Source organism: Mustelus asterias, chromosome 14 (assembly GCF_964213995.1).
Source record: "Mustelus asterias chromosome 14, sMusAst1.hap1.1, whole genome shotgun sequence".
In the NCBI taxonomy this organism is placed as follows: domain Eukaryota; kingdom Metazoa; phylum Chordata; class Chondrichthyes; order Carcharhiniformes; family Triakidae; genus Mustelus; species Mustelus asterias.
In genome coordinates, this window is record NC_135814.1 from 60215623 (window position 1) to 60238768 (window position 23146).

The window sequence follows — 23146 nt, forward strand, 5'->3', positions numbered from 1 at the left end:
ACTACTGCAGACACTGGAATCTGAAACAAAAACAGAAAATGCTGGAAAATCTCAGCATCTGTGGCGAGAGAACAAAGCTAACATTTCAAGTCTGGATGGCTCTTCAATTAATTTTGGAATTGTGCAAAGTATTGTTTCAATGTATGCAATTACAACCATCAAATAAATACCTTGGACGCGGAGCTCGGCTGTAGAGGTGGCACGTCCAACACTGTTTGTGGCAGTCACGGAGAAGGTTCCAGAATCCTCCGTATAAACTTCAGTAATTATTAAACTGTACAAATCACCATCTTGTACAATCTGGAAGTCGGGAGAACTCTGGATTTCTGCTCCTTCCCTGTAGAACTTCACCACAGGTGTAGGGATTCCGGTTACACGAACGTCCAGTCTAACTTTGGATCCTTGTCTTGCAGTCATGCTTTGTAGTCTCTGTATAAAGTTGGGAGGTGCTGTCTCTGCTGCAATATGTGAAAGAAATTTCTAAATTTAAATTTATAGCTCTCTTGGATCATGTTATTGTGTAGCAATAACTAAAAATCTTGCACATGACAAACACACCACACTTTAAATATGTCACTACCACAAGAACTGATATTTTCTAATTAGACTTGCTTTGCCTTTTGTCCCTAAATAGTGATTTTGCTATTATCCAATGCAATATTCTGTGCTTCACAGGGCTCCCTAGTTATACAATCTAAACTACTGCAGAACCATACCCAGGTTTCAGGGAATGTGTATGGGGATAATTGTCATTTTTAGCCGTAAAATACCTGAGGGTATCTTCTAACCAAAAGAGAAAATGTTGGAAAATCTCAGCAGGTCTGGCAGCACCTGTAAGGAGAGAAAAGAGCTGATGTTTCAAGTCCGGACGACCCTTTGTCAAAGCCAGACCTGCAGAGATTTTCCAGCATTTTCTCTTTTGGTTTCAGATTCCAGGATCCGCAGTAATTTGCTTTTATTATGTGGGTATCTTCTGTTTGTTACAATAACTGTCTAATTTTAATTTCTATACAGAAATGAAATCAAGCAGACTCTATTTCAGGCCAGCGATCTGTACCATCAGTTTACAACACAAGCAATGGAGGTAAAAAACAGTGCAGAAGCAGGCCATTCAGCCCATCGAGCCTGCACTGACAACAATCCCACCCAGGCCCTATCCCCATAACCCCACATATTTACCCTGCTAATCCCCCTGATACCAAGGGGCAATTTAGCATAGCCAATCAACCTAATCCGCACATCTTTTGGACTTGTTCAGTTGTTTTTTTTAGCTTTTTGAACTCAGATTGAAGGGTGCTAATGAATAGAGAATGGTAACTTTACAATTGATGCCCCAAGAAGAGATCACCTGCTGAGGGTACATAATGTGAATTCAGGTGACAATTCCCATGGTTTTCCATCCATTAATCCAGATGGATGAAACACCTCATTGAGTGCTCTAGTTGTAATTTTCCAAAACTTTCCACATTCCAGAATGATTCTCAGCAGACTGGAAATTAGCAAATGTAACACTACTATTTAAGAAAGGAGGGAAAGATAAAACAGGGTGCTACAGGCCAGTTATCCTGACATCAGTTGTTGGAAAAATGCTGGATTTAGTGGATTGCTGCCAGGATCAATGCTCAGCCGCAGCTACTTGCAATCTATATTGTCTTAGGCAAAAGGACCAGGAGGAATGTATCCAAACTTGCTGACATTACAAAGCTAGGTGGAAACGTAAGTTGTGAAATGGACAAACAGAGGCTAGAATCATAGAATCCCTACAGCGCAAAAGGAGGCCATTCGGCCCATTGAGCCTGCACCGACAACAATCCCACCCAGGCCCTATCCCCGTACCCCACCCTGACATCCTCCTAACACTAAGGAGCAATCTAGCATGGCCAATCAACCTAACCCACACACTTTTGGACTGTGGGAGGAAACCAGAATACCCTGGGAAAACCCACGCAAACACGGGGAGAATGTGCAGACTCCACACAGACACTCACCCAAGCCGGGAATCGAACCCGGGGTCCCTGGCGCTGTGAGGCAGGAATGCTAACCACTGTGCTACGTGCTGCCCCAGAGATATAGACAGGTTGTGTGAGTGGGCATCAAGTTAAAAGATATAGTATAATGTTGGGAAGTTATTCACAGTGGTAGGAGGAATGGAAAAACAAGCTCTGAAAACTTCCTGCATATGTGCACCCATTTGGTCATGCCCACACTTCAACTTGCTCTGTTAAATTTGCAATCTGAAGTGGTGAGCTATGTGCTTACATAAATACCTGAGTAATGGTATAATGTAGCATATTGTGCCAAAGTTTATGGTTTAGCCAGAGACAGAGGCAAAGCATCTGTTGGTGGCTTCGGGACATTCATCCCTCTTATGTGCTCGGTGCACATAAGAGCCTCAGAGGAGGGGGCTTTAAGAAGTCAGATGTCACTCCATGATGTCCAAGTTTGTTGGGTGGGTGGGGAAAGCGGAAGGGTTGAAGGAACAGGAGACCATGGGTAATAGAGGAATGCTTTTGCAGAGACTTCCACATATGGACTCGCACTCATCAACTCTCAATAGGGGAATGGGCGGGGAGAAGGAAACTACTGAGCTTTCCAAGAAGGATATCCCACAGGCCCTCACTGAATGGGTGGGGAGGAGATGAATGAGCCTTACAAGAGAGACCACTCCCCCTACTGGTTAGAGTTTTCTAAGCAACCCAGTTTTCCAGAAGGGCCCTAAATCAGACCTCTCATTAGTCCATGCAACGGGCCAAATGCATATCTGAGGTAGCCACGCTGGATGCCTGAAAAATAACCGTTTCTTTCGATGTACAGGACTTTGATCATTGAAATTAGGCCTTCTTACACCCAAACAGGGCAGTGATAGAACTTTGTAATAAGTTCATTCCTGTTGGGGATTAAATAAGCCACTAATGAGGTTGATAAAACACTGAATTTATAATGGTTTGTTTGTCTCTTGTAAAAAAAAAGGGTAGATTTTATACGAAATTGTTTGGTTTTTAAGAGTTTCCCTCATGTTGAGACTGGCAATTCTGAGAATGTGTGGGGCAGAAGTTTTGGGTCCTGTCAAGATTGGGAACAGAGGCAAATGGGCCCAAAGATACCAGCGCTGGAGTTTCCAAACACCTATTCCTGGTGACAGCCATTTTGGTGGCAGTGAATTCAGGGCTCAGCACAGCTATCTGTCCCCACAAGGTGAGACTTTGGATCTTTCCTGCCTCTCTGGGTGTGGGTGCAGCAAAGGGCTCTCCTATAAAGGGATTACGATTATCCCCCCCCCCCCCCCCCATCTCTCTCCATCCCCCGAGCCTGCATAGCGGTGACTTGGCTGTTTGTTCTGAAGAGGATGTAAGGAGGTTACAAAGGGACATAGATAGTTTAAGTGAATGGGCCAAAATCAGGCAAATGGGGTATAATGTGGGCAAATATGAAATTGCCCATTTTGGCAGAAAGGCTATAAAAAAACCTTATTTAACTGGTGAGAGATTGCAGAGTTCTGAGGTGCAGAGGGATCTGGATGTCTTAGTACATAAATCACAAAAGGCTGGTATACAGGTGCATCAAGTAATTAGGAAAGCTAATAGGATGTTATTGCTTACTGTGAGGGGAATTGATTACAAAAGTAGAGAGGTTATGCTTTAGTACAGGGCATTAGTGAGACCACATTTGGAGTACTATATATATATATATATATATATATAGTATTGGTTTCCTTATTTAAGGAAAGATGTAACTATGTTAGAAACAGCTCAGAGAAGACTTACTAGACAAATATCAGGAAAGGGTGGGTTGTCTTATGAGGAAAGGTTGGAAAGTAAGGTTTGTATCCACTAGCACAGTGATTCCCAAACTTTTTTCACTGGGCTGCACTTTCGGAATAAAAATTTGCTCGTGCCACACCGAATCTTTTATTGATAAGAAATACATTCAAAAACAAAAAAACACAACTCCTGGCAGTGCTTGATTCATAACATAGAACACAACTACTTTATAATATGATCATGAGACATCCAGAAAGTATAAAACAATGCAGCTACATAAAAACATCAAACCATGTTTAAATGTTTCTTTGATTGTCCTTGAATCTTCCCGCCACACTTGCCATCCTCTCTCGCCTCACCAATGTGGCTCGCCGCACCCTTTGGGAACCACTGCACTAGCATTTAGAAGAATAAGAGGCAACTTGATCAAAACCTTTAAGATCCTGAGGGGTAATGATAGGGTGGATGACAAAGGGTTCTACAACCTCACACGGACGAGACTGGAAATTCCCGCCCGAGGTCAATGGAGATTTCCATTTTAGGACCCTCGCCCGCTCCGATTCTGTGGTGGGCAAGGTGGAAGAGTTCCGGCCAATGTTTCATCTTGTTGGAGAATCTAGAATGAGGGCCCACTGTTTAAATGTAAGGGGTCGCTCATTTAAGACAAAGATGAGGGAAATATTTTTCTGTCAGGGGGTTACAAGTCTCTGGAATTTTCCTCCTCAAAAGGCAGTGGAAGCAGAGCGTTTGAATATTTTTAAGGCAGAGATATATCAATTATTGATTAACAAGGGGGTGAAAGCTTCTGCGGGGTGGGCAGGATTGAAGTTACAGACAGGTTAGCCATGATCTTACTGAATGGTGGGGCAGGCTGGAAGGGCCTCGAGACGTACTCCGAATTCATACTTAAATTCTTAAAGAAGTTACCCTCATGTTGAAGCACCCTCAGTTCCTGACCTTTGCTGCAGGTTGCAGCTGCTCTCAAATTGGAGGGCCTCTGATTGGGCCTTCCAGAGGAACCCGCCTACCACCATTAATCAGACAACCTGTCGCCATGGCAATTGGACTGTCCCCTTCCCTGTAAATCCAGCTCAGTGACTGTTCAGGGGTGTCAGAAACAGTTCAGACGCGAACATTCAGCCCCTCATGTGTTTATTATGTATTAGCTGAGGGTGTGAAGTAAAAGTATCCAAACCTCTGAGGAAGAGTGTAGTATTTTTAACCAGTTTAGGACATGTATTTTCAGTATCATAGAGTTGAGCGAAACTCAACAGCCTCGATGGCGGTGTATCTGCAGCTTGGTGTGGCCTCCCATGTAGTTGATGAGAGATTTGCAGGATGTTTTCAATGAGGTCTGTCCCCTAGCCTCCCCCCCGCCCCCCTCCCGGGGATCACTGACCTGTCACCAGCAGTTCGGCGGTACTAGTCGCTTGTCCTGATCCATTGGTGGCTCGCACAGAGAACCTGCCGCTGTGTGCGGGCGTCACGCGAGAGATCGTCAGCTTGGCGCGGCCGTCGCTGAAAGAAATCTCTGCGCCCGGGAGAGCAGCAGCGGAGAGAACCTGGCCATCTCTGAACCAGCTCACCTCAGGAACTGGCAATCCTGACCAAACATGGAGAACAAGAGTCAGGGGGGGGGCTCCAGAAACGAGTGCGGCTCACACACAGACACTAGAGCAATTCACACACACAGCGACATGGGCAAAATAGTGTAGAAATAAAACATATGTATTTCAGTTTACATTACTCGGATTTGATCAGTTAACACTCTTTGGGGGGGTGGTTTGTGGGGAACATGTTTATTTATATGTGCATCTCGACAATAAATTAAGCAATACTGTGATACATTTTTTCAGCAATCGATATCGTTAAGTAACTGTAGTGGGGAACAATTATTTTACTGGTGCCTGAATAAAATGCACAATGTGCCAGACAGGTGTACATTGAACAGCAGAAGTGACTATCCAATTAATTCACTCTGAGAACAGTGATTTTTAATCTCCTCTATTGGGTGTCCTTTGTATCTGTTTGAGTTGAGGTGACACTTCGAAAGTTGACTTACCACTAATATGCGCTTCAAAGGTTGCGACACTACCCTCAAGTGCCACAACGCTTTGAAGCGGATGTAAAAAAGTCGGAGCTTGTGTTGCCATTTTCGTAGGCACTCTATAAACAAAAAAAAGAGAAACATGGATAGTTAGTAACGGGATTTCTTAGAAATGTTACATTGGCCATTGTTTCAAGGAATGAAACGAATAAACATTTTTCCGAAGTCATATTTTTATATCTGACTGACACGGGCTGCTCGTTAGTTTGTTGCAAGTCAGTGGTCAGAATCCAACTTAGTTTGAACGCTATTTCTGTTTCAGAATAATAAATAAATTGTGGGCCAGAATGATTTTTGTGCATGCATGCAATTTGAAGTTATCCTCAGTTCAACCTTTGTGGAACTTTATTTTATCATAATCGCTTGTATTTTATAATGTCGATTCAGTGACTACAGCAATATCCAGTTTAAATATATTTGGACTGTGAGTCAACTCAGTGCTTGAGCAAACATCACTGATAACCGGATTTAACTGCTCATGACGTTTCTGGCAACTGCGATGGAATGCTTTAACAGATAGCTAAAAAACGCAATATTGAAGTGTTGAGCACTCCTGTGTTAGATCACCATGCTGCACTATAGAAGAATTGTTTCAATTAACTATTTATTCGATTAAAATTAACAAATAAATATTTTGTGCGAGGTGTGCTTCAGTTGTTGAAAATATTTTCTTGCTCCACTCCTACCTACATTTTCTATAACCTGAGATTTAACTAAACTCGGATATAATTCTGATCTTGAAGTTTAAAAACACAATTACATCCAAATATTAGTTTAAATGGAAACGAATATGGTATATAAACACATGGAAGGAAATATAGATGAATACATTTTATTTAGAATAAATATTACAAGGTAAATTAATTTGCAACATCTTACAAATATTATTCTTAGTTTCTTTAAATAAGGATTAACTATGCAGTTGGCAAAAGAAAAGAGTTGTTCTAAATTTAGCTGGATGACTTTGATTGACAAGGGACATGTGTTACATAGCTGGTGGCGCAACTAATAGCTCAGTGCTGATTCCCTTAAAAAGACATCACTGCTTAGCTGATACCAGATGCATAAAATCAGTGCTATTTTTAGCAGTTCTTAATTTATCTGTCAATAGGATAACCTTGAAAACTTTTGATTGCAGTCTGAATGTCTTAATTAATTTAGATTTAAACCACTGAATTTGATTTGTCTTTAAATATTGTTCAATAAATCCATTGTACACTCAGAAGATTGAGTATCATTGTCTCGACTTAATAAGGTATAGATAAATATATCTTAACCGGCGGTTTTCTCAAACTTTTACACTCAAACATGTATTTATTGCTTCATATACAAATTCACCTGAATTCATTTTATTACCATGAAAACAAAATGCTCTGTTAGAAGAAAGATTGATTTACTAACCTGAATATTCAAGAGTGCCTAAGTTGTAGGGCTAAGCCCAAAGGTCTTAAAGCTTCGGAAACCACCTCCTTATTCAGAATTTTTCCAACAATCCACTGAGAGAATGGAGCTTTCCTCTTATGTTAAGGAAACAAAACTACCCGGAGGTTCCATGCAATCCCTACACCCGAGGCAAGGCTGGGAATGCCTGAACCGCTCAGAAGTGCTAACATGGTGGTTTTACCTTATATACCACAACTCTGTTGAAAATATGCAACATCATTTCTTAGACACTTCTGATTGGCCACTACAGCAGGGCATCATGGGATAATGAAACCATTTTAGGCAAGCCAACGTCGCCTGTCACTTTGCTTTTATGCAGACTGTGCTAATTTTGGCACATTAGTTCTGAGTAATATCCAATGCCCGTGGTCACAATTATTAGATTTAATTCAAATACAGTCATCACTTTTATTGTCTCATTTTCTTGATCTTTACTTTTGTGTATTGCAATTATCACTAAACTGATAAAGAATTAAGCTTTTAGCAACTGTGCATGACTGAAAGCATCAATCACTGATGACACATTGATACTAACAACTGCTTCTATCAATCACCAAATCAGATTAACAGTCTCTTCATTCCAAAGCAACTGATCAAATAATTTTGTTAATAAATAGTGGTCCCTCTGGCACACAAATTCCCATTTTAACATAAAACTTCACATTTGCTTCATATTACCGGTACTACTGCAAAAGTTAAAATGAAAGCTATTAAGATTTGCGAACAGTTCAGAATGCATGAGGATGTGTAATTCAATCTGATTGTAAAAAAGGACTAAATGTAGTTTGTGTTTTCTGTTGCAATTAATTCTTATGCAAAGGTTATAATAGTAGTGACAATATTATGATATACAAAGCTCCTTGCACAAGTTTCTTTTAATAATTATAAAAGATTGAACAAAGTAAAGAAAATGCATATGGTTATAATATTTCTTAATCATATAAAATGGAGACGTGTTCTAATTTGGTAGTTATATATCGTGCGGTCATATATGTTATATACAGCTGCAGAAATTCAAAGACAAGCTTATATTTACATTTTATAGAAGCATTCATGACATATATCTACCATGCGGAAGTTGATAATTGAAAATCAATAAGAAAATGTGGGGTGCTAAAAAAAGTTAAGTGTAGAATTTTACAACATCATCGCACCTGTTTTGTCATCAGAAAATGTCATAAAATCAGGTGTGATGTGACTAGTGGGAATGGCGCCTGTTTTTGTGCCCCTTCCCATTTTACCAAGAAAAAAAAATTTGGGGATCGGGAGCTCGCCTAAAACAGGCAAAACGTCAATTTGCATTTTTTTGCATTCATCACAATGTAATTAGTGAGATTCATTCCCAATCGTCCCAGCTCACCTGCCTTAACTACCTCAACTCACTGCAGCCGGATCGGCCAGGAAAACACCTCATGTATAAAAGTCACATTCAGGTGCTTGATCAGTGAAGGTGAGCAAGGAGGTAAGTCTCTGCTTTCAAACTGCTGCATGCTGCTCAGAAGGGATTGTTTCATGGTGGCCATGTTGTGTTTCAGGTCAGGTGGGCTGCGAGTGTGTGGGGAGGGGCTGTTGTTACTTGGGGTACAACCTCAGATTCTCAGCACAGACCCGGGTCAGAGTGTTGATCTTGGGTCTTAGCGCTGACTCTGGGTCCTAGTCCAGGCAGTGGCAGGCACTGTTGCTGGTGGGGGATGGGTTGGAAGCTCTCTGAAGGGGCAGTACTGCAGCCTCAGGACTTGTCAAGCAGCACTGTCTGTGGCCACGGCTGCATGGGTTCTGGGTGTTTGTTTGTGAATTGGGGGGGGTTGGGTTGCCATTCTGGGATCTGGCGGGGGGGGATAAGGGGAATGTGTGTTGTTGTGGGTCTGTGGGGGGGGAGCATGGGGAGTGTGTGTTGCTGGGGGTCTGTGGGGGGAGGTATGGGGAGTGTGTGTTGCTGGGTGTCTGTGTGGGAGGGTATGGGGAGTATGTGTTGCTGGGGATCTTGATTTAATTTGATTTATTATTGTCACATGTATTAACATACAATGAAAAGCATTGTTTCTTGCGCGCTATACAGACAAAACATACCATTCATAGAGAAGGAAACGAGAGAGTGCAGAATGTAGTGTTACAGTCATAGCTAGGGTGTAGAGAAAGATCAACTTAATGCAAGGTAAGTCCACTCAAAATGTGGGAGGGTATGGGGAGTGTGTGTTGCTGGGGGCCTGTAGGGGGGTATGTGGAATGTGTGTTGCAGAGCTGGGGGGTGAGCAGAGTTCTTTAACCTCTCCATCTGTCCCTCCCCTTCCTCAAATTCCACCCCCCACCCCACTTCAGATTGACAAGATGGCTTTTGCGATGCAGCCAATTGATCTTGCTGTTCCTTTGGTTGCTGCTGGAGCTGAGGAGGAAGAGCAGGAGGATGAATTGCGGGCAGAGGAGACCCAGGCCTTACCACTCATTGGAGATAGACGCCGGAGGCAAGATGTGGCCACCGTTCACTGCAGGGGCGGGGGCTGGAGAAAGAGGGAGCGGAGATCCCAGCAGTTCTGCACACGAGTGTCCTTCGAGCAACTGTCAGATATTGGGCCCGATTTTACCATTTTGAGTCTAAGTGCCGAATCTGGACGTAATACAGATCCGAGCCTGGAATCTTCTCTTTCCAGCACGCCCATACGCTTTTTGCGGTCTCCAGTCTGATCCGCGCAGTGGGCGGGGCTTAGCGCTGCCGGAACGTTCGGAGCTCTGAACTGTGCATGCGCAGTTCGAAAAAAATCTGAAAAAGCGCTCCTGTGTCAGATCACAGATCTGAGGAGTAGAAATGATGCCTTGACTTAAAATCATACCTGCGAGTAAATATCTCACTCAGAACGACGATTATTTGTTAGTTTAAAAATATGTATCTCAACTTTGATTGAGTTTTTTGAAGGGGTAACCAAGAAGGTAGATGAGGGCAGGGCAGTTGGTGTTGTCTACATGGACTTTAGCAAGGCCTCTGACAAGGTACCGCATGGTAGGTTGTTGCATAAAGTTAAATCTCACGGGATCCAGGGTGAGGTATCTGAATGGATACAAAATTGGCTTCTTGTTGTAGGGAGTTGTTTTTCAAACTGGAGGCCTGTGACCAGCAGTGTGCCTCAGGGATCAGAGCTGGGCCCACTGTTATTTGTCATTTATATTAATGATTTGGATGAGAATATAGGGGGCATAGTTAGTAAGTTTGCAGATGACACCAAGATTGGTGGCATAGTGGACAGTGAAGAAAGTTATCTCCAATTGCAACGGGATCTTGATCAATTGGGCCAGTGGGCTAACGAATGACAGATGGAGTTTAATTTAGACAAATGCGAGGTGATGCATTTTGGTAGATTGAACCAGGGCACGACTTACTCAGTTAATGGTAGGGCGTTGGGGAGAGTTACAGAACAAAGAGATCTAGGTGTACATGTTCATAGCTCCTTGAAAGTGGAGTCACAGGTGGACAGAGTGGTGAAGAAGGCATTTGGCATGCTTGGTTTCATCAGTCAGAACATTGAATACAGGAGTTGGGACGTCTTGTTGAAGTTGTACAAGACATTGGTAAGGCCACACTTGGAATACTGTGTTCAATTCTGGTCACCCTATTATAGAAAGGATATTATTAAACTAGAAAGAGTGCAGAAAAGATTTACTAGGATGCTACCGGGACTTGATGGATTGAGTTATAAGGAGAGGCTGAATAGACTGGGACTTTTTTCTCTGGAGTGTAGGAGGCTGAGGGGTGACCTTATAGAGGTCTATAAAATAATGAGGGGCATAGACAAGGTAGATAGTCAATATCTTTTCCCAAAGGTAGGGGAGTCTAAAACTAGGGGGCATAGGTTTAAGGTGAGAAGGGAGAGATACAAAAGTGTCCAGAGGGGCAATTTTTTCACACAGAGGGTGGTGAGTGTCTGGAACAAGCTGCCAGAGGTTGTAGTAGAGGCGGGTACAATTTTATCTTTTAAAAAGCATTTACATAGTTACATGGGTACGATGGGTATAGAAGGACATGGGCCAAATGTGGGCAATTGGGATTAGTTTAGGGGTTTTTTAAAAAAAAGGGCGGCATGGACAAGTTGGGCCAAAGGGCCTGTTTCCATGCTGTAAACCTCTATGACTCTATAACCTGTTCCTGTGCAAACCACTCAGAAGCAATAAACACAGCTGCATGTATGTAACTACATTTGCAATTTGCATCATTCTTGCTGATCAGAAGTAACTTTTAATATTTCCATGATGCCACAAATCTGTGTTCTTAGAATCTTAGAAATCTTAGAAACACAGATAATGAGTGGGTGCCGAAAGATTTCCATGGATTAGTCTATCAGTCAGTGCTCCCACTGATCCATCCTGTACCAATATCTCTGTCCAGCTGCCTGGAAACCGTCGAGTCTCATCTCGAACAACTGAATTTGGTCAATAAATTATCTTTTTTGCCTTTGATGCTACCGGGACTTGATGGATTGAGTTATAAGGAGAGGCTGAATAGACTGGGACTTTTTTCTCTGGAGCGTAGGAGGCTGAGGGGTGACCTTATAGAGGTCTATAAAATAATGAGGGGCATAGACAAGGTAGATAGTCAATATCTATCAGACATATGCCAGCTGAGATAAAAATATCACCATTCACCAGACTCTGAAACGTCTCGCTGCACTTTACACTGGAGGCTGTCAGCTCTCTTCCAACTGGTCCTATGTTGGCCACTTCAGTCATTACTGCAGTTGAAGAAAAGTCTATGGTGACTGTATATTTCATCTAAAAGAATGCTGGCTTTTCACGCTGTGATATATGTGCGTTCAGTCTTTTGAGTTATGCCCCCTATTCCAGACATTAGATGAATATCCCTTCTGAAGTTTTTGTGGAGAAGCAAGGTCACATGACCCAGGACACTTATCTTTTGGTCAGTTTAATAATACAGACCCCTCTGGGAGGCAGGCTCCCCTCGGCAGACCCCCCCAACCAGAGATCCATCTGAGCCCCCTTCTCCCCCCCCCGCAACCAGAGATCCATCTGAGCCCCCTCCTCCCCCCGCAACCAGAGATCCATCTGAGCCCGCCCCCCTCCTCCGGCAGACGCCAGCGGAACGGTGTGAAGCCCTGTCACTTTAGCCTTGGCTCCAAGTCTGTGGCCGGGAAGGTGCTGCAGGCTCTCGAAGGACTGAAGATGGTCGAGAAGGATTGGGTGGAGGGAGACCAGCAATCGAGGCAGATTGGGGGTGTGGTCTGCTGAGAGGGGCCTGCTTCCCAGGAGGGTCTGATCCCGGGGGGTGTGGGGGGGGGGGGGTGCTCTGCCGGGGGGCTCTGCCTCCCGTCGGGGGGATCTGCCTCCAGTTGGTCTGCCGGGGTGGTTAGTGGGGGAGTCTGCCAGGGTGAGGGGGGTGGAGGGATTGCCACTGCTGGGGGGCGTGGGCTGGATATCGGGGCGCTCTGAGAAGGATGGTCGAGAAGGATGGTGGCCACAGACTGACTTCACAAGGGCAGAGAGAGCTTTGGAAGTTCCCCTGCAGAATAGAAATCTGGTCGGGCCGCGCGGTGGTAAAGTGGGATTTGGTGGTAGAGTTGGGCGCGCGGTTCATTAAATCGATTTAAATGCATGCTAATGCATTTAAATCGTCGAGCCGCCCGATTCGGGCGCGGACCGGATCCACGCCCGAATCGGGTGTCGGTGAAGTCGCGATTTGCTCGGATTCGAGTGCAGGTCGCGTTAAAGGCCCGACGCCCGAATTTACCACGATTTCGCGCCCGAAAACAGGCGCAAATTGTTGGTTAAAATCGGGCCCATTGTGTGCCATCGATGGCTCCGGCTCCGAAAGGAGACATTGCGACACCTGTGCCATTTGTTGCAGGACCTGGCACCTCGGGGCACGGGGGTGCACCCACTCCCGGTGACTGTGAAAGTGACAGCCGCCTTAAACTTTTACGCCAATGGGTCCTTCCAGACCGCCAATGGAGACCTTTGTGGCATTTCCCAGCTGTCCGTCCACAAGTGTGTCAAGGAGGTCATGGATGCCCTGTATGCCCGGGCTGGCCAGTATATTAAATTTGACTTTGACCAGGCTCAGCAGGAAGCCCAATCTGCAGGATATGTGGCCATCGCAGGGATGCCAAATGTGCAGGAGGCTATAGACTGCACCCACGTCACCCTCAAGGTCCCAGTGAAGAATTCAGGAAGATTCATGAACAGAAAGGGCTTCCATTCAATAAACATGCAGTTGCTGTGTGACCATCAGCTGGACATCATGCACGTCTGCACCGGACACCCCAGCAGCGCACGTGACAGCTTTATATTGAGGAGTTTTGATATCCCGGAGGTCCAGGGTGCAGGGATGGCTCATGGTGGACATGGGGTACCCACTTTGGACTTGGCTGATGATGCCTGTGCAGAGGCCTGAGACTGATCCAGAGACCCGATATAATGAGACCCATGTTGCCACCCGTTCAATAGTGGAGTGGTGCTTAGGGCTCCTCAAAATGCGGTTCATATGCCTGGACTGCTCTGGCAGGGCCCTTTAATGTAGCCCCCTGATATTGTCCCACATTGTGGTGATGTGCTGTGCCCTACACAACCTGGCGCAGCAGCGACAAAACCATTTTAAGGAGGAGGACGTGGAGGCCGATCAGCCGGGCGTCGCTGGGGAGGAGGCCGCCCAGGAGGAGGAAGAGGAGGACAACGATGAGCAACACCACCCAGGTGCTGGAGAGCTGGAGGCAGCAAGAATCAGGCATGTGAGGGCGGTGAAGGAGGCCTTGATCACCATGCGCTTTGGTCACTAGCAGGCTGTTGTGCCGCACATGGGTGCTATTCACTCACCCCCCCCCCCTCCCCCCCGGCAGGCAGGAGGGTGATGATGACTCGCTATGAGCCATTGTGATGGTTCCCTGATGCAAACTAGTCTGACTCCTACCTGAGCACCGCATGCACACTGGCAGCTTGGCCCATGTCCGAGTGGTGGGCAAGGGATCACTAAACCCCCATGCAGGGCCCCGGGGGTAGGTGGGTTGCGGAGGGAAGGGAATCTCTTATGGGTTCTGAAGATGCCATAGCAGATGTTGCAAATCGCCAATGTACACCACCTGCGGTAGCCAGTGAATTATTTGAGCGCCTTGACTTTCTTAGTAACAGTGTGTTGAGGGGCCTCCCTGACTGACATCAATATGCAGGGTCCGTCCAGAGACCGTAGGGGTAAGTACATCCCCGTTAGAGGCTAATTAGGGACAAGTTAGTAATAAGTGTGGGGTGAAATAACATTTATTGTTGTCACTAATAGTGCTTTCAAAATAAGTGATAATATAAAAACATGTGAATGTGAAACTTTAAAGTGCCTAAATATTCTATCTACCTAGTGTTGTACTTCACCCATGCCATCTCAGGACCGCTACAACCTCTTAACTTTACATGGCCTACCACTATGTCTCGGTGTCTCCCCTGGATGTACATCAGATGTGGAGGTGGCCAGCTGCCTACTGCGCTCCGTGGTGCCCTTGGTGATTGTCCTCTGGAGGGCCTGGACCTTGAGGGCCCTGGCCGGCTTCCAGGTTTCAGGGATGTATCCATGACACCTTCATCATCCTGCTAACCCAAGATGCCCCAGTGTCAGGAAGCGGGGAGTCAGAGGGTGTGGCCATAGCCGCAGTCTCGAGGGTGGAAAGCCCCAGCATGGGCTTGAGCCCTTCCCCCTCCCTCGGGGTTCCTGTGGGCCCCTGGATCACTCCATGGGACGGAGGTGCTTCTGCAGTGAGCTCTAGAAGCTTCGGCGTCACCAGACCCTGCCAGTCTTGGAGGACCATCTGAATTCCTGCCATGGTGGTCAAGCCCTCTGCAATGGCCCTCTGAGTTGTGGGCCACCAGTCAATGGCAGCAGCAAGTGCCCTGAGAGACTGGGCCACGCTCTGCAGCCCCTCAATCATGACCATCTGTGACTGAGCCATGTGCTCAAGGGCTGCAGCCATAGCCCGCTGTATCTCAGCACTGTCTCGCTGGGTCTCCTGCAAACTTTTGAGCCTCTCAGTTATGGGCCACAGAATCTCGAGAAACCTGTTGAGGCCCTCAACTGTGGCCTGCTGTGGCTCAGCCGTCGCCCTCTGGGACTCTGCTGTGGCCTGTTGTGACTTGGCCATCACTTGGACTCTGCCACTCATGGTGAGGATTTCCTGATGTGGAGATGCTGGCGTTGGACTGGGGTGAACACAGTAAGAGTTTTAACAACACCAGGTTAAAGTCCAACAGGTTTATTTGGTACCAAATACCATTAGCTTTCGGAGCGCTGTTCCTTCGTCAGATGGAGTGGAAACGTGCTCTCAAACAGTGCACAGAGGCACAAAATGAAGTTACAGAATACTGATTAGAATGCGAATCCCTACAACCAACCAGATCTCCACCCACATTGTCTGTATCTTTAAGAGCTGGTTGGTTGTAGGGATTCGCATTCTAATCAGTATTCTGTAACTTGATTTTGTGTCTCTGTGCCCTGTTTGAGAGCACATTTCCACTCCATCTGACGAAGGAGCAGCGCTCCGAAAGCTTCTGGTATTTGCTACCAAATAAACCTGTTGGACTTTAACCTGAGGATTTCCTGCCCAGGCTTTCCAAAGCGGACACCAGCCTTGCAGTGCTGGCCAGCAAAACACACAAGACAGTCAATAGCTGGTCAACCTGAAGGTTTTGGGACTCCTCCCAACAGCCTCACAGTCGGTCTAGTGTGGCTGTCAGCCCCTCCTGCGTTCCCTGGCTCTGTTGCTGCATCTCGAACAGCTGAGGGAGAAGTGATCTCAGAGGCTCAGCATGTAGCCTGGAGCCAGCTGAGTCCTCACCTCGGACCCCTGTGTGCCAGAGGCCTCAGACGTTCCCTCCTCCACCCGATGTACATCATCAGATGTGTGGTGTGCACCAGAGAGTGACCTAAATGCCTCGCCACTAACTTGACCCACTGATGTGAGAGTCTCTGGGATGGTGAATTGCGAGGTGGAAGCTGATGCAAAATTGATGCCGGCCTCGGAGGTCCCTTCATCCGCTTCCTCCGAGGAGTCTTCCGAGCTGTCGGGGCAGGATGGGTGGGAGCAGCAGTGGGGGCCGTGATGCCAGATAGCCCAGACATGTCGGGGTCCCTTCCTGCAACACAGGACACAAGGTTAAGTGCAATGGAGGGAGAGGAATCTTGGATGCATGCAACTTGCAATTTCTCCAACAAGTGGAGGATTGGCAGGTGCTCACTTCTACGCTCCAGCCCAACCATGCTGTCACTAATGTCCGCATCCCCTCCTCTCCTGCAAGCTCCAGTGCCCGCTCCTCAAATGGGTGAGGACCCGGATCTCAGGCACACCACCCCCTGTCTTCACCCTCTCCTGGCAATTATAGGTATTCTCCTCCTGTGGGGACAGAAGGAGCCACGTAAAATCTAATGGCACAAGTCCTTGAAGTTTTCAGGGGGTGGCCCTCAAAGGACAAGGGTTGTGATACTCTTGGGTGGGGGAAGGGAGGTGCTGAAGGGTCAGAGGCTGAAAGCATGCAGGGTGCTAGGGGTGGGGTTCTGGGGGTCATTTAGGGGAAAATTGCTAGATGAAGTAAAACACTCACCCTTACTGCCCGGCACAAGGTGGTCAGTAATGTGGGGGGGGGGGGGGGGGGGGGGGGTGGTCTCCAATGTCTGTGGTGGGGAGGGGGGTGGGGAGGCTGTATCGGGATACTATCAGCAGAGCTGGGGGGTTTTCCGCTTTTCCTGCGCATGCGCAGTTTGTGACTCCGATCTGAGCTGCCAGCAAACAAGGCCCCGCCCACTGCCTCTAGTGGCTAGAAATGGTCTAGCCCATATTTTCAAAGACTGAGTTCATAAGATTGGGCGTGAAAACTCGCCCAAAAAAACGGATCAGGAATTCTCCCGTTTTCTCGCTAACTGGACACTTAGAAAAAAATCTCATAAAATTCCCCTCTAAGCACTTTTCAGATAAGAGAATATAATGTTATGTATAAGAATATAAAACAGCTCGGATTCTTTCAGCCCCTGACCCCCTATTTCTTTTGCAATACAATTTGCACTCATCAAGGGTACTACACAATAATATTTTAAAAAGCATACAAATTCTAAAGAATTTTTCCCTGATCCCCAATAATGTTTCAACAAAATCTCAAAATATTTCACTATCTTCGTAGTTTAATAAGTATTCAAAGTTTCCTGCGATCTCAGCAAAGTAGAAAACTGTGGCAGGGATTTTGCAATAGTAATGACAGTGAAATTGTCAGTGTTTGTTGATATTATGTCTCGAAAACTGACAGCAATGTTTGGGCTCTACTCACAGGATGTTAAGCATGGAAATACAAAAGTTGCTGTCAATGATTCTATGGTTTGCCACAGGGTGCACTTTTCAAGTTCTCGTGAATGGGAATAAATTAGAAATCACTGAATGAATAAGACTTCCCATGTTGCACTGTGTTATTGCTGTTAAACAATACCCTGAACAACTTATACCTTGTTAATGAGGACTAATTGGAATTTTAATGGTGTACCGAGGCATAACTACTGATGAAGAGCCTCTTTGGCCCTGGAAGACTAACATTATATTTGTGCAATATTATTTTTTCCATTGTGATTTAAAATTCTATAGTTTTAAAATAATAAAAAGGTTTGTTTATGATATTTCAGTATCCAATATTTATGCCCCAATCATTACTTCAATCGCCTAAAAATATATCTACAGTGAAAGATGATAAATTATTTTTACTTCTTGCTGTGAGGTCTGTGATAATCCTTCAGTGTGACTGGATGAATACCGTGCAATGTTGACATTGCTCTTGTTGGATGCCTGGAGGTCCCTTTGATTTTGCACCAGATTCAGATGAACAGCAGTATCTTATAAAGGTTCACCATAATTTTCTTTTTGTACCCCAAGCCTCTTGTCACTTCACATTTTCCTGCATTAAATGGCACAAGTCTGTCCATTCCACCAGCCTGCCTATGTCCTCTTCAAATCTATCACTATCTCCTCATGGTTCACAATAATTCCTCATTTTTAATCATCTGCAAATTTTGAATTGTGTACTTTACAGCTAAGTCTCGGTCATTAATATAAATCATGAAAAGCAATGGGTCTGACTCATTTCAAGCCCCATTCTCATGCATGATTTTGATAAAGAGGAACAATCCACAATGAGACAACATCTGAAAATTCAACAACAGCACAGGAACTATGAATGCATCCACTATCACTTTAAGACCCACAGTTGCAGACCATGTATTTTCTATTTGAGTATGTCGGATGTGAGTGGTCTGGAGCCCCTCTCCTTCATTGCAAATGCAGTGGCAGAACTATACTATCTCCCACAGCTTGAATTGCTGACTCTGTCAAGGACTGGAATATCTCTCACTGTTGGAGCCCATGGTGCATTAGGTTTCAATGCCACAGGATCCTGCAGCCTACCATGATACATCTACCATTAAGGTAGTCCTTAAATCATTCTTAAACCCAGCAAGTGACAGATGCCATATTTGCCAATCACCTTTCATAGAGAAATGACATACTAATCGCAGAGGATACAGAGCCTTTACTAATTAGCAAGTTTCCCAAATGTATTGAGCACCAGGGATGACACATATATGAGCGTTACGGCTCCACATCACAACCCTGATTCATGGATGAACTGGAAATGTTTCAATTTCCTCAAAGCACAGGTGGTTTTCAACCACAGTGAGGTCTTGTAATATCTGAGAGTCATGGAGCATCCACAATCTTTTAAAGTGCTTTCATCGATTGGCAAGTAGTCAGTAAATATCCAGACACCAGCAATACCTATTAGAGCCATGAATCTTGACCTGTACTGCATTAACAACTACCATGCCACCATCCAGGTGTATATGGATCCCACTGCAGGAATGTTCAAACAATAATGCCACTACTTTATAGCCTGGCTACAATCATCTAGATTATCAATATCTGCTGCATGCTGAACAGTTACATCACATAAAGTGGGATAAGCATTGCAGTTGGAGGATGGAAAAAGCAATGGGCAGCAGATGTATATGAAGAGAGTGATGGAGAAAAGGAAGCAAAAATGAAGGACCATGGTCTTCAGACAGGCGTGGGAACACACAATGAATTTATTTGGGGACATCTTCACTGAGACACTTACTCATACCTCCCAATTTTTGTCCCCTAATCTTGTTCTTATCCATGCTTCCCTTCGGGGAATCTTTAAAATTCACGAACACTATTTGCTTACAGCAAAATATTATCTTATTCTACTGCCTGCTGTGATGGAAAGAGTTGATGCAGTGCCGCAAGCCTCTCAGAATGGTAGCAATGATTCTCAAGGTGTAGAAACTTCAGATGTGATCACCAACTTTTCATTAGTCTCCAGCAAGGACAGGAATTGCTACCTCCCTTTCTGAAATTCTTGCTGCTTGGGGGTGGATGGCTCAGCAGGCTACTATGAGTCAATAGTGCATCCCTCGTGTGAGTAAAACCCACTGCTACTGCTGTTTTTAGATGATCTTGTGTTTCCAATGCAGCACAAGGGCATCTAAGGTCTCAATGACAGTGATCATTATAGAAAGTTATTCCATGATTGCTGCCTCATTGTTTGAGATATCCCTACAGATGGCCATGAAGACATCACATGTGCCACACAAAGTGGGCACTTAAGATGCTGATACTGTTGATTGGTTACTGCTTGTGGCAAAAGTTAAACCTAATGCCTTGTGCACTTGCATTAAATCACATTTGAACTCAGGTCAGGTAGAATACCAATCGCTTGAAGCTGCTGTGGGGATGTAGTATTGAACTCATAGCCTACTCCAGTCTTTAGCGTTGACCCTCCACTGGCACCTTCTCACTTGGGAATATTACTTCTCTTGGGGTCCTGTTCTCAAACTCATTAATTTCTGGTAGTTTCTGGCTATTAGCTGGACTGATGCTAGATGTTTGATTGAACGTAATGTACAGAGTCCATGCTGCTTTGTCTCATAAAGCTTTATCATTGGAAGAATTTACAGGAAGAAAACTGGCAGCAATTTGCAATGTGTCTTCTAGACAAGGCCTTCAAAGAAATGTAAGAATAAAAGAAGCACCTGATGAATGATACGTGTACTCAGCAAATGGAGTCAAGAAGAGGAGGAGGCAAACAGTGAGTGTGGGGAAGACTTCCAAAGACAAAAGCCCGATTCTCCAACCTCTTCAGATGGCCGGCAGAAATCCCAATGCCCCAGTGAGTGTGGAGTTAGCCAAAAATCGGGATTCCCGACAGGCATGAGGACATTCGGAATTCACCTGACCTGCCGGCTCCAGCTGGGTTCCTGCCCAGAGTGGGCTGCAAACCAATAGTTATACTAACCCACTAATTTGAATATCATTAGCGGGTTTGACAGGCCATTCACCAGCCTCCTGCCATTCACCCGGCATGCCAGCAGGAACAGCACCAGGCAGGCTTTACATGTGCTAGCGACAAGTGGTGACATGGTGTGCTGGATCCCGAAGGCCCAGGGGAACACCCCTAACCCCTCAGAAAATAGGGGCATCCTCCCCCCACCACTCAAATCGTGGCTCACCCCAACACAAACACACATACAATGCAAGCATGGGGGTGACCCGACCCAATCCCCGTCAGACCCCACACAGCCTCCCCCTCCCCCCCTCAGACCTCCTCCTCAGCCTCCCTTCAGGCCACGCGCCTTAGTAGTGTCAACAGTGCACTGCCCAGGCATCGAGACCCTGGCCTGGTGCTTTGGGCCCCAAGAAGGTTCAGGAGGTTGATCCAGTGGCCATTTGCCTCTCTTCTGCTGCCAGGCTGCAGAGAAAGTGTCCCTCAAAGATCCTGGTTGAATGGGCTCAAGTTGGGGGCAAGGTGTTGGCCACGCCACTCTCCAACAGGATGGGGGTGTCATGGCTGGATGCCCCTTCTAGCCCCAGCCGACCTGAAGATCAGCCCTGGCCTGGTGATTTCAGGTACCTCTGTGATCAATATGTGCATTCCTGCCTGTCGGCTGTGAAAATTCTGAAATGGTGAGGCCACTTCAATCTCCACGCCCGTGATCACCTGGCAGGATTTAAAATCATTGCAGCATTCCACTTTGCAGTAGAGATATTTGTTTCTCCCTGTCAGAAGCCGCAGATCCCTTTGAAGTCTTCTGACAAAGAGGAGGTGTAAAGGTATAAATTTCCCTGGCCGGGGGTTGGGTGGGGAGTAGAGAGGCGAGTGAGTTCCATTCTGCCCAGCTGTGCACTAAGCCCCAATGAACGCACACGTCTTTGCTTTGAAGTTGCTGAGGTTTCTGAGCAAACTGAAATCTTTGAAAACCTCTCCATTCCAATGGAACTCTTTGATATCGAACAAAATTAACTTCAACGCCTTGCTAAAGATTCCATTGACAGCTCAATGTAATTCTATTATCCTCCAGCCACCTGTGTTTATTTTTATTTCATTTCATTTCATGCTTAAATAGATCTCAATTATCCTTTAATAAACGATGGCCCAGTCTTTGAACAGTGAGGACTGGACAGTGGGTTCCATGAATTGAGTTTATTAGCATCTTCCATGTGGGTGAATCCCACCTGAAAGATGCTGCCAAGGCCCGCAAGAAACATTCCCATTTACCCACCAGTCTGGCAATTAGCCTCAAAACAGGAGAATTCAATCCAGGGAATATTTGTTGGATGGTAGCAATTTAACAATTCTGCATTTTCCTGAAAACTCCATCCACATTCCCTCCCAGGCCCAAGTCTTAACAAAAAATAGTATTTTCCTGTACATAAGGGATATAAATTTGTGCAGAGGAACCCTCTGAACCAATATGGTCAACAGTGAAATTCACCATAAGATATGGGGGTGTATTGCCATAGTCTTCTTGGCTGCAATGAACAGAGGTATTATCAATTAGATGAGAGAGTTTCCAGCAGCAACAGCTCACCTCTCTGCAACTCAATAGTAGGTTCCAAGCCCTGGACATAGCATATTATCTCACATCAGGTATTGTCTTTCAGCAGTTGTCACCCAAGTGTCAGAAATTATTTGGAAAAGAACTCTAAAATTCTCCCAAGCAATTCCATCTGCCAAATCATTGATGAAGATGTCAAATTAGATGAGTTGGATATCAGTTAGGACTCCTTGATTGGCTATCCAACAACCCCAATAGAAATGTACACGTGTAAACATGGGTTAAGGATTGGATAGGGCTTGGCTAACAAACAAATTTACAAACATACAAAATAGGAGCAGAAGTAGGCCATTTGGCCCCTTGAGCCTGCTCTGCCATTTGATACTATCATGGCTGATCTGTTTGTGTTTCAAGTTTTAGATTCCCATTTACCCCCAATAACCTTTGATTCCCTTACCTAACAAGAATCTATCTACCTCAGCCTTAAAAATATTCAATCTCCCTGCCTCCAGAGACAGAGTGTTCCAAAGTCACACAACCCTCTAAGAAAATAATTCTCCTCATCCCCATTCTAAAGGGGAGCCTCTAATTTTAAGACAAAGCCACCCAGTTCTGGACTCACCCACAAGAAGAAATATCATCTTGACTTCCACCTTGTCAAGACCATTTAGGATATATTTCAATCAAATCACCCCTCTTCTAAACTCCAGTGGAAACAAGCTCAGTCTGTCTAACCTTACCTCATAAGACAAGCTGCTCATTCCAGGTGTCAATCCTCTGAACTGCTTGTAATACATTTACATCCTTCCTTAAATAAGGAGACAAAACTGCACACAATATTCAAGAAGTGGTCTCACCAATGCCCCGTATAACTAAAGCATAACATTTTCACTTTTATGTTCAATTCCTATCAGAATAAAGGATAGCATCCCATTAGCCTTCTTAATTACTTGCTCTACCTGTATGCCAACA

The 23146-nt window shown here is 45.2% G+C and overlaps 1 protein-coding gene across 1 annotated transcript in view; it reads right to left on the reverse strand.

The window, feature by feature from the left end:
- The window catches only part of LOC144503721 (titin-like), a 350880-nt gene that overhangs the window by 317800 nt on the left and 9934 nt on the right, over positions 1 to 23146 (reverse strand). Inside the window, exons 5-7 of the mRNA XM_078228491.1 lie at positions 5824 to 5927; positions 5161 to 5364; positions 171 to 458 (exon numbers count right to left, since the gene is read on the reverse strand). Coding sequence (XP_078084617.1) covers positions 171 to 458; positions 5161 to 5364; positions 5824 to 5927 — 596 coding nt within the window. The remainder of the gene's footprint in view (positions 1 to 170; positions 459 to 5160; positions 5365 to 5823; positions 5928 to 23146) is intronic.